The 16,464-nt window shown below is 36.3% G+C and overlaps 2 protein-coding genes across 2 annotated transcripts; one reads left to right on the top strand and one right to left on the bottom strand.

Annotated features, from left to right (window-relative positions):
- The first annotated feature begins 354 nt into the window (after nucleotides 1-354).
- On the top strand, nucleotides 355-14,296 carry LOC139867769 (uncharacterized). The gene is made up of 4 exons (XM_071856126.1): nucleotides 355-968; nucleotides 12,478-12,761; nucleotides 13,236-13,463; nucleotides 13,542-14,296. Exons 1-4 carry the CDS (start codon nucleotides 521-523, stop codon nucleotides 14,037-14,039), a joined length of 1,458 nt encoding a protein of 485 aa, XP_071712227.1. The 5' UTR covers nucleotides 355-520; the 3' UTR covers nucleotides 14,040-14,296.
- Nucleotides 14,297-15,162: 866 nt separating this feature from the next.
- Nucleotides 15,163-15,837, bottom strand: LOC139867778 (histone H3.2-like). Its single transcript, XM_071856135.1, has one exon. It carries the CDS (start codon nucleotides 15,723-15,725, stop codon nucleotides 15,315-15,317), a length of 411 nt encoding a protein of 136 aa, XP_071712236.1. The 5' UTR covers nucleotides 15,726-15,837; the 3' UTR covers nucleotides 15,163-15,314.
- Nucleotides 15,838-16,464: the final 627 nt, after the last annotated feature.

A 16,464-nucleotide genomic window follows, 5' to 3' on the forward strand; every position in this document is an offset into this window, starting at 1 on the left:
ATTTGTTTTGGTATCTGTTTGAATATTAGTACAAAATTAAAGGACTTATAGTAAACGAAATTTTTTTTTTTCATCTTTTGACACAAGTTACTCCAACTCGAAAGTTAAATTAATCGAGATATCTAGAAAACAATAATAATTTTATTTTATTATTATTTATAATGATAATGATAATTTTCTTTTAATTAATAATATTATTATCGTTTTATATTTATTAAAATATTTAACATAACGATTCAATTTAACATGAGACGCCCTTGCGGGCAGATTCTACCTAAATAAACAATACGGAGTAATAATTAATTGATATTAAAGATTCTCCAATCAAAGTCGACCAAGGTCATCATATGTGAAAACTCTTTTAAATTCTCTACGAATTACTATTTCTTTTCTATTCAATTCTATTTCTCCATCATTTCATTTCATTATATATTACTCCGTACCTCCTTCTTTTGACCATATAATCAAAACTCATTTCATTTCTCACACCTTTTTATTCCTTCAAAAAAAAATATCGCCCATGGATCGCTCTAATTCGTACGGAAGCCAATCCGGCTCTGAAGATTATAGCATCCGTAGTAACAACAACCGGTTCAGTAATTCAGTCGTGTTATCAATCGAATGTTTAAAAGGAAGTTCGAAAGCCGAAGAATGGACCGGTGACACGTTAGAAACTGGTGATATTGTTGAAGAGATTATAATTAGTAACATCAGCATGACGTCACCGTTTAAGAACGGAAAAAGCGGAGTACAAAAAATACTGCATCATTCGTATAAAGCGAAAGAAACGTCGATTCAAGTTAGAGTTAGACGGGGTTTAGATGAGTTTGTTGAATTAACGGCGTGTATTGTACCGAATGATGGATTAAACGGCGGAAGAAAACAGTATATGTTACGATCGATTGAAGATCCGAATTATACGGTCGGATTTGTTGATCGGACGGAAGCTGAGTGTTTGTCTTTGCAAGGTTAGTTGGTTGATTTTTCAAAAAGTCTTATTTTCGTTGACTATTTTTGCCGCCTTTTTACTAATTTATTTTACATTTTTTTTTTTTTATTAATTTTCTAATTCTAATAGTTGTGGTTAATACTTGAAGTATATTGTAAAATTTGATAACTAACATTTTAAAAGTAAAAAATGACTGTTATGTAATAAAACATGTTGATGAATTACCTTAAAATCATCGTTAAAAAATCTTTTTATATATTAGATAAATTGGGATTATAGAAGTATATTTTTTAAGAGGATCAGAGAGTGTTAATGTTCTTCATGAATATTAACTTCATAAAACATAAATGCAAATCGCAAAAGAAAATCAGTGAATTTTAAAAACTGTTAACCATAATTGATGCTTTGTTGATTTTTTTTTTTTTTTACGTTATAACACTGATTGGCTCATCGACTCTGGCCTTCTGACTGGTTGTGCTTTTCGAACGCGCGTTACTACCGAAGCCACGCCCTATGGTTATATGCTTTTCTCAACTGTGGAAAGAGTTTCCCCGCCTCTACCCTCTATTCCCAGTCCATATTATATTTAGTATTGTAATATGTATATATTGCGGTGAATATTCTCGAAAATGATATTTAAAATAATCTATGAAAATGTCCTCGGTTAAAAAAGATTCTTTTAAATTATTCACTATGAGAGAGAAGGTGTTACAGCGACTGAAAATTAGTTCACCCTCCCGGCCTCCCCTAAATTAATCCCAAATTAATATTACTCCGTAGTAATGTTATTTTATATACCTTAGATATATGCATAATTGGCACTAATGTTTTTTAAGTACAAAAAAACTCTTTAACTTAATTTTATATTTAAGCAAACAATTAATCTAGTAACTTACCACACAATTATAATTATTTGATGGAGTAAATTGACCTAGGGAGGGTCTACCACACAGTTATAGTATGTTTTAGCGTTCGGCTCTTGCCTTGTTTAGGCTCGGCTCTAGATAGCGTTAGCTAGAGTTTCTGGTTTAGGTTTCTCGTTTCGAGCCTTTTTGTTTTCATTGTTGGTTGTGTTTGTTGAGGTTTTCTTTCATTTTTGTTGAAAACGCCTAGTTATTTATAGTATTCTTTTTGTAAAAAAAAAAAAAAAAAAGGTTTGATAAATTGAGATGTACATTTAAACATATAAGCGATGCGTGTAGACTTTTTAATTGTATGTTTTTTCCCTCTACAGGAGATAATATTGTATTAATATTAATTAATATTCAATTTAAGTTTAATAGTATAATATGATATGTGGATAATTAGTCAATGCAATGTTTGTTAGCAAGAGATATATTTTAATTACAACTTGTTAAAGTAAATCGTCAGCCTCTCGAAATAAACAAGGCTTTACATCAACTGGAATCTAAGAAAACTAAGTATTGGTTTAAGTTTTCACATCATTAGACACAACTACGGTGGGTAGGAAACAGGACACCTGAATATTGACAACTTGTTTAAATGGTCTCTCTTAATTTTCATCATCTATTATTTTTATATTGAAATATAATATAATATAATATAATATAATATAATATATATATATATATATATATATATATATATATATATATATATATATATATATATATGGGCAGGATCAATGGGGAAGTAACCAATCGGGGGAAGCAGGGGAAGCAAAAAAAAAATAAAAAAATTTTGTTTTTTTTTTGGATTTTTTTTTCCGGCATCAAGATTACACGAAAATATGAACGTTTAGAAGAGACACTTCGTGATGAATGTTATTATTTAGGCGGGAAAACGATCGACAAAAATAACATTCAAGATAATATTGTTCGTGAAGAATATGAACGTTTTTTTTCATGTTTTGTGAAGTAAAATTTAGCCCGATTTAGAGTTTAGGGTTTAGGGTTTAGGGTTTGGTGTTTTGGGTTTATTTCATAAACCCAAAACACCAAACCCTAAACCCTAAACTCTAAACCGTTCGTGTTAAAAACTCAATCTAAATCCTAAATCTAAACTCTAAATCTAAACCTTAAACCCTAAATTTCTAAACCCTAATATCTAAACCCTATAAACCCTAATATCTAAACCCCAATAGCTAAAACCTCAACATACGTTCGAAAAATACGATAATTGTTATATATTACTTCTTCGAGCGTTTTCCCGCCAAAATAAAAACATTTATCACAAAGTGTCTCTACTAAATGTTCATATTTTCATCTAATCTATAATGTTCGTGAATAAAATTTTTCAAAAAACGAAGAAAAAAAAATTTGCTTCCCCCCGCTTCTCCCCGATTGGTTACTTACCTCTTGATCCTACCACTATATATATATATATATATATATATATATATATATATATATATATATATATATATATATATTATAAAGCTCGTGACAATAATCTTACGTGTCAACTCCTGATTAATTCATGTCACGTGTCAACTCCTCTTTTATTCCTGTCACTTGTCAGTCTATCAGTTATTTCCATATATTAATTGAATTATTAGATTTCCTAATTTAATTTGATATACAGATTTAATTATCTAATATATTATATTATATTATCATATATTATATTATATTATATTATTATTATGAAATTTTTTTTAACGATATATTGAATTGATTTAATATAAATATTGATTGATGATATTTATATATATAAATGGTCATATACTGAAAACCATTACAGTGTTTTTTATTGTAATAAAAATAATAAAATATATATTTTTCTTTATTAATATTATTTATGAATGATATTTTATATAATATAAAACAAATTTACAGTTTTCGCATAAATTTAAAAATTACGTTAATATAATATTTGTAGAATGTTACATAAACGCACTGACTCATGTCGTCAATTGAAGTTAAAATTGTTATATGATGATCTTTATAGATATTGCGTCGGTAAAAAGTTTAACATAATAGAATTAGTTTATACTAAAAACATATACAACTAGAGATGTACATAAAATATTGTTCTTGATGATCGTTTTCAAAATAACTTTTTAGGCGCTAATGTTTGGTGTTTTATCGATTATTTCTCAATTGAAGTTAAAATGATTTCAACGAACGGGCTCATAATCTATGCGTTCTATTCAATACTAATGTTTTTTTTTTTTTTTTGAAAAGCAAGATGAATTATATTCACACAAATAGTACAAGAGTACAATGGTTGTCAATTTGACAGCATAATACAACTTGAGACTACAATCTATACAAACAACGAATTGCACGAACACGAGATTAACCATCTAAACAAACGACTAAATTGCAAAGGAAGCAATTACACCACCAACGGCTTTGTAAACCAATTATGCCACTCACAACACCAGTGTTTATGTCTTCGCGAGATCCAATCAAAAGCGAGTGCTTGAATTTCCATAAATAACGAAGGAACCGTCGTGGTCTTATTCTTGAATACTTTTGCATTCCGACATTTCCAAATCAAGTAACACGCAATCCAACACACCGCTTGCCATACCATATGCTTACTATCAGTAGCTGTCGAACCAAATGTACCTAGAAAAATATCGTCGAAGCCAAAGATAGCCGAACCATAACCCCACCAATTGAGAACTTTTAGCCAAACGTCTTTTGCGAATTGACAAGAGAAGAGGATGTGTTCCACCGACTCGATCCCCCCATCACAAACCGGGCACCGCAAACTATGTAAATCAATACCTCTTTTATCTAATTCGACCCTTACCGGAATTCGACCCCTTCTTGCTCGCCAAATAAAGATCTCAATTTTTTTAGGAACCAAGCGATTTCGAAGCGACTCAATGTAGTGATTCCCCCTAGATAAAAAGCTGCCATCGATCAGTTTAGACAACTTCTTAACAGAAAATATCTTGCTCGCGTCTAACACCCATTGCCACCCATCAGATTTGTCACGATCCATTGCGATGAACTGCAGCAACCCTTGAAGCTCTCTGAATTCTGCATCCGTACGCCCCGAGGGTTCACGGACCCATGTCCAGCCAGGTCCTGACCCCTCACCCGAACCCATTTTATCTTTTACACTTGCATCTTTGTTAACCTCAAGCCTGTATAGTCTTCCGAATTTATTTTTAAGGCATTGATTATAGATCCAAATGTCTTCCCAAAACAAAGTAGTAGCCCCATCCCCGATTAAGCGAGAGAATGAGCTAGAGAAAGCAATCCCTAGATCATCCACCCATTTTCCTGCATCACAAATAGAAGTCCAAGGACTAGTGAATGAGGGACGAGCAAGCCCGCCCTCAAGCACAAGTCCCCCGTTAGAACCATAGATGCTTCGAATCACGGTATACCACAAAGTGTTGGTTTCGGTTTTAAACCTCCACCACCACTTACAAAGAAGTGCAATATTTTTACATTTGAGTGACATGATATTTAACCCTCCTTCTTCGTAAGGAAGAAGGATTGAATCCCAATTAACCCACGCCATTTTTGAATAAGATCCCGACCCGCCCCAAAAGAAATTTCGCCTCACACTCTCTAACTGTTTAAGCACACAAGGCGGGGCCCGAAAGAGCGAGAAATAGTAAAGAGGCAAACTAGAAAGAACCGATTTAACAAGAGTTAGATGTCCACCGAATGACACCGATTTAGCCCTCCATGCCGCTAGCCTATTGTTGAACTTCTCAATAACCGGGGACCAATCACTCAACTTCTTCATCTTACTCCCCACGGGGAGACCCAAATACATGAAAGGCAATTTACCCGCTTGACAAGAGCACCAAGAAGCCATATCTTCCACAATAGAGTTACTAATCCCAACCCCATAAAGAAGGCTTTTGTTATAGTTAACCTTTAAACCCGAGGCTCTTTCGAAACATTCCAACAAATACATAAGATTACGAGCATTACGCTTGCTCCATTCGCCGAAGAAAATCGTGTCATCCGCATATTGCAAATGAGAAACCACCACCTTTTCTAAACCGACCTCCACACCCTTGTACAAACCTTTATCCACCGCGACCTTTGTTAAAATATTGAGTCCTTCCGCCGCTATGATAAATAAGAAAGGTGATAGTGGGTCTCCTTGTCTCACCCCTCTTTGCAAACGGAACTCCCGAGACGGAGAGCCGTTAATTAGAATGGAGATTGAAGCCGACTCTAAACACGCAAGCGTCCATTTTCGCCATTTAATCCCGAAACCCATACAACCCATGACCTCCAAGAGATATTTCCAATTAAGAGAATCGAACGCCTTTTCGAAGTCAACTTTAAAGACCAAACCATGATTTTTATTACGCTTAAGATCGTGAACTACTTCGTTCGCAACTAGGGAACTATCTAGAATGTATCTACCCCCGAGGAATGCACTTTGTTCCGGTCCAATAAGGCGTGGTACCACCCGTCTAACTCTAAGGGAAAGCATTTTTGCGATAATCTTATAATAGCTACCGATGAGACTAATCGGACGGTAGTCGCCGAAGGAGAGAGGATCGGATTTTTTGGGGATAAGAGATACAAACGACGCGTTACAACCTTTAGAAAACTCCCCATTAACCCAAAACCAATTGACTGCCGCAATTAAGTCGCCTTTCACAATATCCCAATATTTTTTAAAAAAACCCAAGTTAAAACCATCAGGCCCGGGGGCTTTCGAGCTGCCACAAAAATTCACCGACTCCCTAACTTCGGCCTCGGAAAATGGTAACTCTAGGTCCGTTGCTTCCTGCTCAGAAATCGACATGTAAGACAAACCGTCTAAGCTTGGACGTTCATTACATACCTCGCTGAATAGTGTTTCAAAATGAGAGGCTGCTGCCTCTTTGATCGTGACCGGATCCACACACCATGCACCATTTACCGAAACACCTCGAATGTTGGATTTGTTGTAGTTTCTACGCAGCGAATTATGAAAATACTTGGAGTTTTCATCACCTTCTATCATCCACCGCACCCTTGCCTTTTGTTTCAACATCCCAGATTTTATTTTTTCTTTGTCTAACCATAACTTCCTCGAATTCATCCAATTCTCATATTCAACCGAATCAAGACTCCCCAATTCTGCCTTAAGTTCGAGGTTCACAGCTTCACGTTTTGCAAATTCAATTTCGACATCCAAGTTACCGAAGTGGGATTGGCTCCAATTTTTGAGAGCCTCTTTCAGTCTTTTCAATTTATTACGAAAAACACAATCTTTCCGGTTGCCTTCTAACGGTGCCGACCAAGAATCGGCGATGACTTGATCGATACCTTCCACATGAAACCAGTCGTCGAAGACTTTAAATGGTTTGGGACCGAAATTAACTTCCCCATCCGAAAGCATAATAGGACAATGATCCGACATCTTTCTATCTAGAGCAATCACTTTCAAACCCGACCACAAGTCAAGAAAGTCCCCCGAAACAAGAAATCTGTCCAATTTGCTCATCTTGACCCCGTCGTCGCTAACCCTAGTAAATTTCCTCCCACCCATAGGAATATCCACAAGCATGTTTTGATTAATAAACTCATTAAACATCTTAGCTCGATTCTCAATGAATTCACAGTTTAATCTTTCAGAACTATCCCTAACCTCGTTGAAGTCTCCACAAATCACCCACGAGACCCCATTAATACTTAAGATGCTGTTAAGCGAGTCCCACATCTTCCTTTTACTAACATCATCATGCGGTCCGTAAACATTCACGATAATACTTTCTTTATCCGAATCCTTCCAAGAACCCCGAATGGCCACAAAATAGTCGTTTATCTGTTCTCCGCTAACACTGAATGCATTTTTATCCCAAATAATCAATTGCCCTCCCGACTTGCCAATCATTTCCTTTTGGATGTACCCACATTCTTTTGAGCCCCAGAGGCCGAATACCCAATTATCTCCTACATTATGACATTTGGTTTCCTGAAGGACGAAAATTGTAGGTTTCTCCGAAATACAAAGTTTTCTAACATCCCCGAATTTGCTTTCTTTCCCTGTCCCGAACCCCCGAATATTTAACGAAATAATCTTCATTTAAAACCGCAAAAACGAAACAGAAAGAACAGAAGCTTACTGAGCATTCTTGGTCCATTTTAGACCAAGATTGGTGCCAAATTCCTCAACGCCAATGCTACTTTCCGAGATTAAATGCCTTAATTCATCATTCCTACTATTACGAGATGAAGAAGAAGATTTACCTTTTGCAGATGATTTTGGAACCACAGACCCCTTCGTCTTTTTTTCCCCGATGCAACCATCGGGACACTTGGCTGCTCCTTTTTTCCTCATGTATACTTTATTTGCGTGCAAAAGTTTCGAAGAGGCCTTCCAATTACCAGACGAAAACCGACAGTAATTAGAAGAATCTGAGCAATACGCCTTTTCTTTTTTATTAACCCTCAATTTCGCACTTTGAATACTTGCAGATTTATCCGGAACCCCTGCGTCGTCCAATTTTGATCCAGGCACTTCTATAGGCCCAACGACACATGGATCTCCCTTTGGAACATGCTCACTTAATGGGCTTGAGTCCACTTCCTCATCTGTAGAAAAATCAGTCTCACCCAAATCTTCTATCCTAACCACATCATTTGGGTCCATTGGGCCGCTGGCTGGAAAAGGCCCATTAATGTCGATGGGTGTACTTGGGCCTGATAAACCAGTAGCCTGCTTTACCTGGCATTGAAAAAACGTGTTGCTGTTTTTCTGGTTACTAGACATATCATCAATTAACTCCACATTCCCCAAGGAATTAGACATCACCATGTTGGCTTTTACTGTACTTGTCCTCACTTTATCCACCATATCATCAGCACGCGTATCATCATTATCATTGTCATCATTATCATTTTTAATTCCAGAAAGTCGTTTGTTACCCATGCCTGAAGACCCTTCATCTTCCACCGGAGAACGGCAACTGCGGCGGCGAAGAGCTGATCGGAATTCTCCATCTTCCAATTCATCGTCACTATCATCCGAGTAGGTATTGGATATATCGTCCGAGCACGACTTATCTTCCCAATCAGACACGTTATTAAACTCAAGATCCAATTCAAATCTATCGAATGATTCTATTATATTAACAAACTTGCACAATGATCCTGCAACTAACTTCACAACCCCAAAGATATGTTCATCTTCTTTCGTATGAATCAGGACCTTCCCAGAAATTAAATTCTGTTTTCCATGGATGATATTACAATTTTTGAACTCGATGGCCTCCCCCCACCAATTAGCAATAGAGTCGAAGGTGGAGATATTCCAGTATCTGAATGGAACACCGATGATATCTACCCACACAAGTCTACCAGGATTGAAATACCCACCATCCCAAGCTTTTAGAGATTTAAAACAATTATTAAACGGCCTATCAGACCCCTCAATAATGTTTTTTGCAGTGCTTGCATCGTCACAAATAAGTAAAACGTAAAGCCCACCGATATATTTGAGATGCAATCCAGTAAACCCATTGGCCTCTCCCAAAGTGGTGATAAGATTGATTGAACCAATGTTCTTAAGTTCTCCCAGTAAAATACGATCCTCCATATTATTGAAGGATATATTATTCTCGACTTCAACGGTTCTTGCCTTTTCTACCTCCTTTAGTAACTTTCTTTCCCAACTCTTTTTTAGTAGTTTTACCCTTAAATCAGCCTTTAAACTGTCATCACGATAACAACGATTTTGAACAGGAGCACCGAAAATGGTATTCCTTCGCCTTGAACCATATACTTCATTCAATTCCGGGAAGTCTTCCCCCAGTGGTGGATGGAAAACATTACCTGCAGAAGTTGATTTGGGCCTCCACACCTGGCCAATCGACACCTTTCTACCCCTGACCGAAGGTCTGCTATTAGCATGCACATTGGGGTTTCTGTTTGAAGCTTTGAAAACCCTAATAGGTCTTGAATCGAACTTGATGCTCTCTAGTCGTCGTAGGAGGAGTTCTACGTCCACCACACCGTGAAATCTAGCGAAGGCAAATTTGGATCCACACCGCAACCTTTTGCCTGCTAGATATATGTCTCTGAGATCACCAAAAGGCTTGAAGGTCCTCCATAGGTCGGAGATGCTCCAATGGTCACCGAAGTTGAAGAACATAAAGGATGTTAAACGATACCCGAAAAACCTTGAAACCGAATCCCTAGTGTTGCCCTCGCCTGCTCTCAGCCCGTTCGAACCAACTTTGTGTGCAACTCTCGAAAAATTTGGATCCTCTCTCCTCACCCTTTCTCTCTCACACACACTCATTATTTCTCTCTCACACACCACTTCTGCTATATTCAATACTAATGTTTTTGATAGAAATATTATTAGTAACAAATAATTTTTTATTGTAATTGTATTGTACATTTGATAATTATCAATATTGATTTTATCAACTATTCCCTCCATCCCAAATCTATAATCCATTATTTCATTTTGGGATGTCCCAAATTAATTGTCCACATTCATAAATGGAAAGAATATTGTAATAAAAGCCTTTTGTGCCCCTACTGTATGCATGTATAACAAAAAGATAAGTAAAAAGTAAGGGGTAAAACTGGAAAGTAAACAGAAAAGTACATGTGACAGGTACTTTTTCTTAAACTGTGTGTTTTTTGTCTGGGGACAATAGATTTGGGACGGAGGGAGTACTAATTTAACAAATGTCGTGCAACGCACAAACTCATTTAACAAATGTCTGGGGACAAATGTCGTACTAATTTCTCATATGTATGTATGTATATATGTATGTATGTATGCGTGCGTGCGTGTTGCGCGCGCGAAAATATTAAATACTCCATAACCAATAGGGAAATTATATCAAAATAATGGAAGCTCCAAATTACATTTAAGTGAAAAAAAAAAAAAAAAAAAAAAAAAAAAAAAAAAAACGAGCTCACGACATGCAATGAAAAGGAAAACTTAATTTTTGGGCAAGTTGTTGCGTATTTAAATTTAATCCAGACTCTTTCTATGCATCATATGAAGAACGTTTTTCCTGTGTCTATTCAACCTTTCATTTGTTGTTTATTGTATGTATATTGTATATTGTATATATCATCTATTATTTCTATGGTAAGTTGAAAAGGATAGGACCTGAAGGTTGATTTCACTTAATTCGTTTGGTTTGGTTCATGTTTTTATCGTGTAGGATTCAGCTCAGTTTTGGTTAGTTTGTTTTAAGGTTTGTCGGGTTGTTAGGGGAGTCTCGTTTATAGATAGTTTTCGTTTTGTCGGTGCTTTCTAGGTGCGAGCATCCCGTTCTCCCCGTTTATATGTATTACCTGTTGACAGTGTTTTCCTTTAGAAAACGACCTCGTTTCTATACGAGTTTTCGTTATTTTTGACGGAAAAATTTTTTTTTTATTATTTCTATGATATGTCGACTTGTATAGTTGTATATGTGACACAGGGTACCTCAAAAGGTTTAAATTGAACATATACAATATACAATACACTTTATACTTAAGTTTATTTTATCCCTTCAATTCTTTTAATCGTCAAAACATAGTCATAGTCATGAAGTTGGCGTCCTGATATAACATCCTTACAATTGACCCAAGCATATTTTGGTATGACCAAGAAAATGGTCGGGAACGGTTACGACGGATAACCCATTATTTAGGGGCCGGACCTAGCATGGTGCCAGAGTTGTCTTTGAGTATAGGCAAAATAGACAACCGCTTCGGGCCTAAAAATTTAGAAGGGCTCAAAATTTTGAATATGTAAATATTTTTTTAAATATATTTTATTAAATTAAATAAAAAATTGTCAATTAAAGTTAAAATACCTTGTTTTTAATAGTTAAATACAATGTAAGTAAATAAATAGATAAATTGGAGTATTATATATTTATGCGTAGTAAAAAAAATTAACGCATATAGGGTCCATTTGTATTTTTGTCTAGGACCTTTAAATTGTTGAGACGGCCATGCATGGTGCAACTGAGATGGGTGCCCCGAAGACCCATTTTTTAAGTATTCATTTGCTAAATTTTGTTGTCATAAACTATAATGTTGTTTATTACTCCGTAAAATTTTCTAATGTGTTTCTTCTTTGAAAAAATTTTTGGGATCCGTCATTGTTACGCATAGTACATCTGAGTAAAATGAACATAATTAGATGATTATGCCGAAAATGAATATAGTTTGATGACAACCTCCTAACCAACTTTACTGTTTCATAAATTTGACTCATAGTCAAGTAAATCTAACTTAAAGCTGGTTAACAGAGATGTACTTATAATTGACGATGGAATGATCATGATCAATGATCGATTATTTATACACTATTTGAGACCACCGAGCCTTTTGGCTGAGTGGTATGGGATGCTCGAAAAAGAATCTTGTGTTATGCGTTCGAGTTTCACTAGAGGTTTTACCTCCCCAGAGGAAGAATCCCGTGTTCCGGGTTCGGTTGACGGGTTTCCTCAGGCAGGGGTTGTGGATATGAACGCGTGGTTGGTCTCCGTTATCGCGTTCGGATCCCGTTAATGACTACTAACATGCTCGTTAAAAAATTATAAACTATTTGAGATTTCTAGCTAAAATAAGCCAATGTAATAAGTTGTGTTATTGTTGTGCTTTCATTTTAATACAAAACAATTGCAGCTACAAAAGGTTCAAGAATGGTGAATGCATTAGCTGCTGCTAAACTGCACGATGGCTACGTCGCGTACCCATGGCAAAAGAAAATGCGGGAGCAACTATCGGTTCCTAACTCGAGCTGCTTTATTTCCATTCTCTTCCTTCCAAAAGCCTCCGATAAAGTTGCATATCGATATAATGATTTGGAAGACACGCTTTCAAGAGCAAATGCTTGGCATGCCGCTTCTCAGGCGTCTGGGGTCCCCATTGTCTTTATGAACATCCAAACAGAATCCTTACTTACCAAGGTAACAAATATGCTAAGTTAGTAGTATATCTTTTTGGTAGCAATTGTAATAATTTATAGTTATAAGGTTCATTCATGTTTGGGTTACTCGGCAGCGCGAGTATTCCGACATCTTACTCTAATATACACGGCCAAGCCAGATTACTCCGTGGCCAGTTCCAAACCTATCCCTAGCCACCACAAGATTCAAACTTGATCAATGAGTATAGTAGTATATCCTTTTTGTTCACATTTGTATTAATTTATAGTTAGAAGGTTTATTTCTGTGTGGGTTACCCAGGAGCTCGAGTATTCAGACCTCATACTCTCATTTACGTGGCCACGGTTTACTCCGTGACCATTTCAAAGCCATCCTTGTCACCACAAGATTTAACTTGAGACCTCAAGGCTATCTTGTTATGATTTGTTCAGAATTGTAAGATGATACAAAAGTTGAAATATTTTGTTTATCTATCTTTTTTGATGTTTGGGACAGATTTCTGGAGATGCAGCTTCTTCTACCGTAAACGCTGGTTCTTTATCAGACTTGATGAATTGTGCAAATGTGAGTTTATATGGTTTTGAAGATTACCATGGGGTTGATATTGGTGTCGTTAGAGCTGTTCGTCTTTGGTACGCTCCTCTAGGAGGAGAGGTTGGTGTCGAAATTAAGATCAAAGATGATGATTTAAAGCTGGGATTTGCAATTGGTCGCACCGAAGAGGTTAGTCCCATTATATAAATAATTTAATAAAGTTGTTTTCGACTTTAAGTAATATTACTTTTTTACCCTTTTTGGCAGGGATTTATTCATGTTACTTCTGTTACCGATGGTGACGAGGACCTGCCTGCAGCGCGTTCAGGTCTAGGCAGTTTATACTTAGAAGCTAGAAAAGCAAGAAAACTCCTCATTATCTCGCGGATATCAAACCAAAAAGTACTTCCATGGATGGTGTCACCAGAAGGTGCAATACGATGCTACGATACAGTTTCACTTAGCCAAAAACTCTCTTTACATCGACACACTAAAGTGCCTATTTCACTTCATGTATTTGTGTGGGACCAAGAAATTGCAATGTTAGGTGATGCAAACCTAAGGACACAAACGAATGCACATGTAAATTTACCATTACCTTTACCTCAAGAGACTCGTATAGCGCACACGGCATCTGCAAATCAAGTTGTGCCGGTGTATTCAGATTTACCAGATGAGGGATCAGGATTCAAGTTTGATAGAGATACTGCAGGTGAAGATTCGTTCAGATTTCATAATTTTTCACTTCCAAATAATTGGGTATGAATTGATGCAGTGTTATCAACATTATATATAGATAAGTTTGTGAAAATTTCAATCATAATACAATATCTATGGTGATTATGGATTGTGAGTGTATGTGTATGTAAATGTTTGTTCTAACTTGTATGAAGGATGGGTGATTTGTACGGCTTTGTTACACTTTTTGGATCAATGTTGCATTTGTATCTGATTTGCACTCTTCCTTTTTGTACTTCAAAGTGAATGTGTTATGGGTTAACGTAATAAATTAGATAGTATTATTTGTGAATGGCTCAAGTTTTTATCATCATCATCAATTTCAATGTCAAGTTCACACCTTCAAATAGATGCTTCAATCAACTCTTTTGTTCAATGTTCATCGAATCATCCCATTAGTAGTTGACTGCCAAAACATTCATATTCTACGATCTACAAAATGGTGTAACTGGGGTAATTTATATGTACGTGAACAAGTCAATTAGACTGTTTCCAACCGTGGCGGTGACATCAAAGTCAAGTGATGTACTTTTTGGTGATGTGACAAGGTCAAAAGATGAAGTTAAATAAAGGAGAGTGTCAAATTTGAGGGTTGAATTTGTGAATGGGTGATGTGGTAAAATATTATTGGTAGTTGGGTATAAAATATATTAATTAATAATATATAAAAATATTTGAAAAAATCTGATTGGCTGACACACATTTGACACACCAGTCAAATTCTCGACTGACGCCCCGGGCGTCAAATTTTGACGCCACGTTAGGGGCGTCAAGGGCGTCAGAGCTGTTGCCAAGTGGGATGAGGGGAGTATTTTGACGCCGGGTTAATTTCAGTCTTAACAGTTGTTCTGAATTAGATACTGTAATAACTTTGAAGAACTAAAAGACAGTGCCAAAAAATAATCTTCAAGTATCATATGCAAGTTTGAAGTTTGATCTAATGATCTATATTCTATAATCAAGAATATTTGTTCAATATACGCACCAACTGATGTAATGTAAAACATGAAAACACACAGGGAAGTAACAATCAAACCATGTATGGTTACAGATCAGATTACACAATATATAAAATAAATTGAAAATTAAACTAAAACCACAAAATGATACATAGTAATAGAATCAAAAAAACTAAAGTGATAATTTTAATTTCGAATTTTCATTGATTTCCAAACTACACAAGTACACATCAACATAAAACATAGAACGATAATATAGATCTAAACAATAAAGCAACCACAGATCTACCACAGTTTCACAAAGCATGAAACATACATAAACAATCAAACATAAACCCTAACCCTAAGCTCTCTCACCACGGATCCTTCGAGCAAGCTGCATATCCTTCGGCATAATCGTAACTCTCTTCGCATGAATCGCACATAAATTAGTGTCTTCAAACAGTCCAACCAAATAAGCTTCAGAAGCTTCCTGAAGAGCAGCTACAGCAGAGCTCTGAAACCGCAAATCAGTTTTAAAATCCTGAGCAATTTCTCTCACAAGTCTCTGAAACGGCAATTTCCTAATCAAGAGCTCGGTACTCTTTTGATACTTCCTGATTTCTCTCAACGCTACGGTTCCTGGCCTGAATCTGTGCGGTTTCTTCACTCCTCCGGTAGCCGGTGCTGATTTTCGGGCGGCTTTTGTCGCCAATTGCTTCCTCGGAGCTTTTCCTCCGGTGGACTTCCTGGCAGTTTGTTTAGTGCGGGCCATTTGAGACTTTGAAATTCGAATAGCAAAAGAAAGATTAATAGATTAAGGGATGTATTTGAAATGCAAAGTGTGTGTGATTGTGAATTAGGTATAGTTAGGGTTTATATAATGAGGAGAATTGGGGGAAATTTTAGCGGTAAAGGTATTATTGAAATGATTTTTGGAGACTTACATTTTTTGAAAATTGGCGTTTTCATATTGGATGGTTGGATAATTAGACACGTTGGCGATCCGTGTGAGAGGAAATGTGAGCTGTTGGATTAGAATTGACTAAGGAAGTATTGACTTGAATAGCATCCCCCTAAATGTTACTCTTTCAATATTCGGCCCTTGTTTGTAAGGTCAATTGCAATGGAGGCCCTTGTTTGTAAGGCCAATTGCAACGGAGGCTTGTTAGACCTAAGCTTTTGGAATAATCATTGGCTAGCAATTGTGGTGAGGTTGAAACTCCTGTCAAAAAGGATAAAAAAGGAAGATAAGTGGTTTGGTATGCATTCCCTTCAAAGGCACAAAGCAACATAAAAGTGACTCTTCAATTGTACTTGTTATACCTACAAAAGGTTAAGAAGAGTCATAGAAGTGAGAGCTCTAGCAATGGGTCTTCTCATAGAAGCCTTTCAAAACACCACAAAAGAAAGAAGCATAAGATGAAGGATTCTCAAGAAGAGGTGTCATTCGTTGATGATAGTGTATCCTCCCGTCAAGACACACGATGCTACGCTAACGAAGGTATCACGCC

Source organism: Rutidosis leptorrhynchoides, chromosome 1 (genome assembly GCF_046630445.1).
Source record: "Rutidosis leptorrhynchoides isolate AG116_Rl617_1_P2 chromosome 1, CSIRO_AGI_Rlap_v1, whole genome shotgun sequence".
NCBI classification, from domain to species: domain Eukaryota; kingdom Viridiplantae; phylum Streptophyta; class Magnoliopsida; order Asterales; family Asteraceae; genus Rutidosis; species Rutidosis leptorrhynchoides.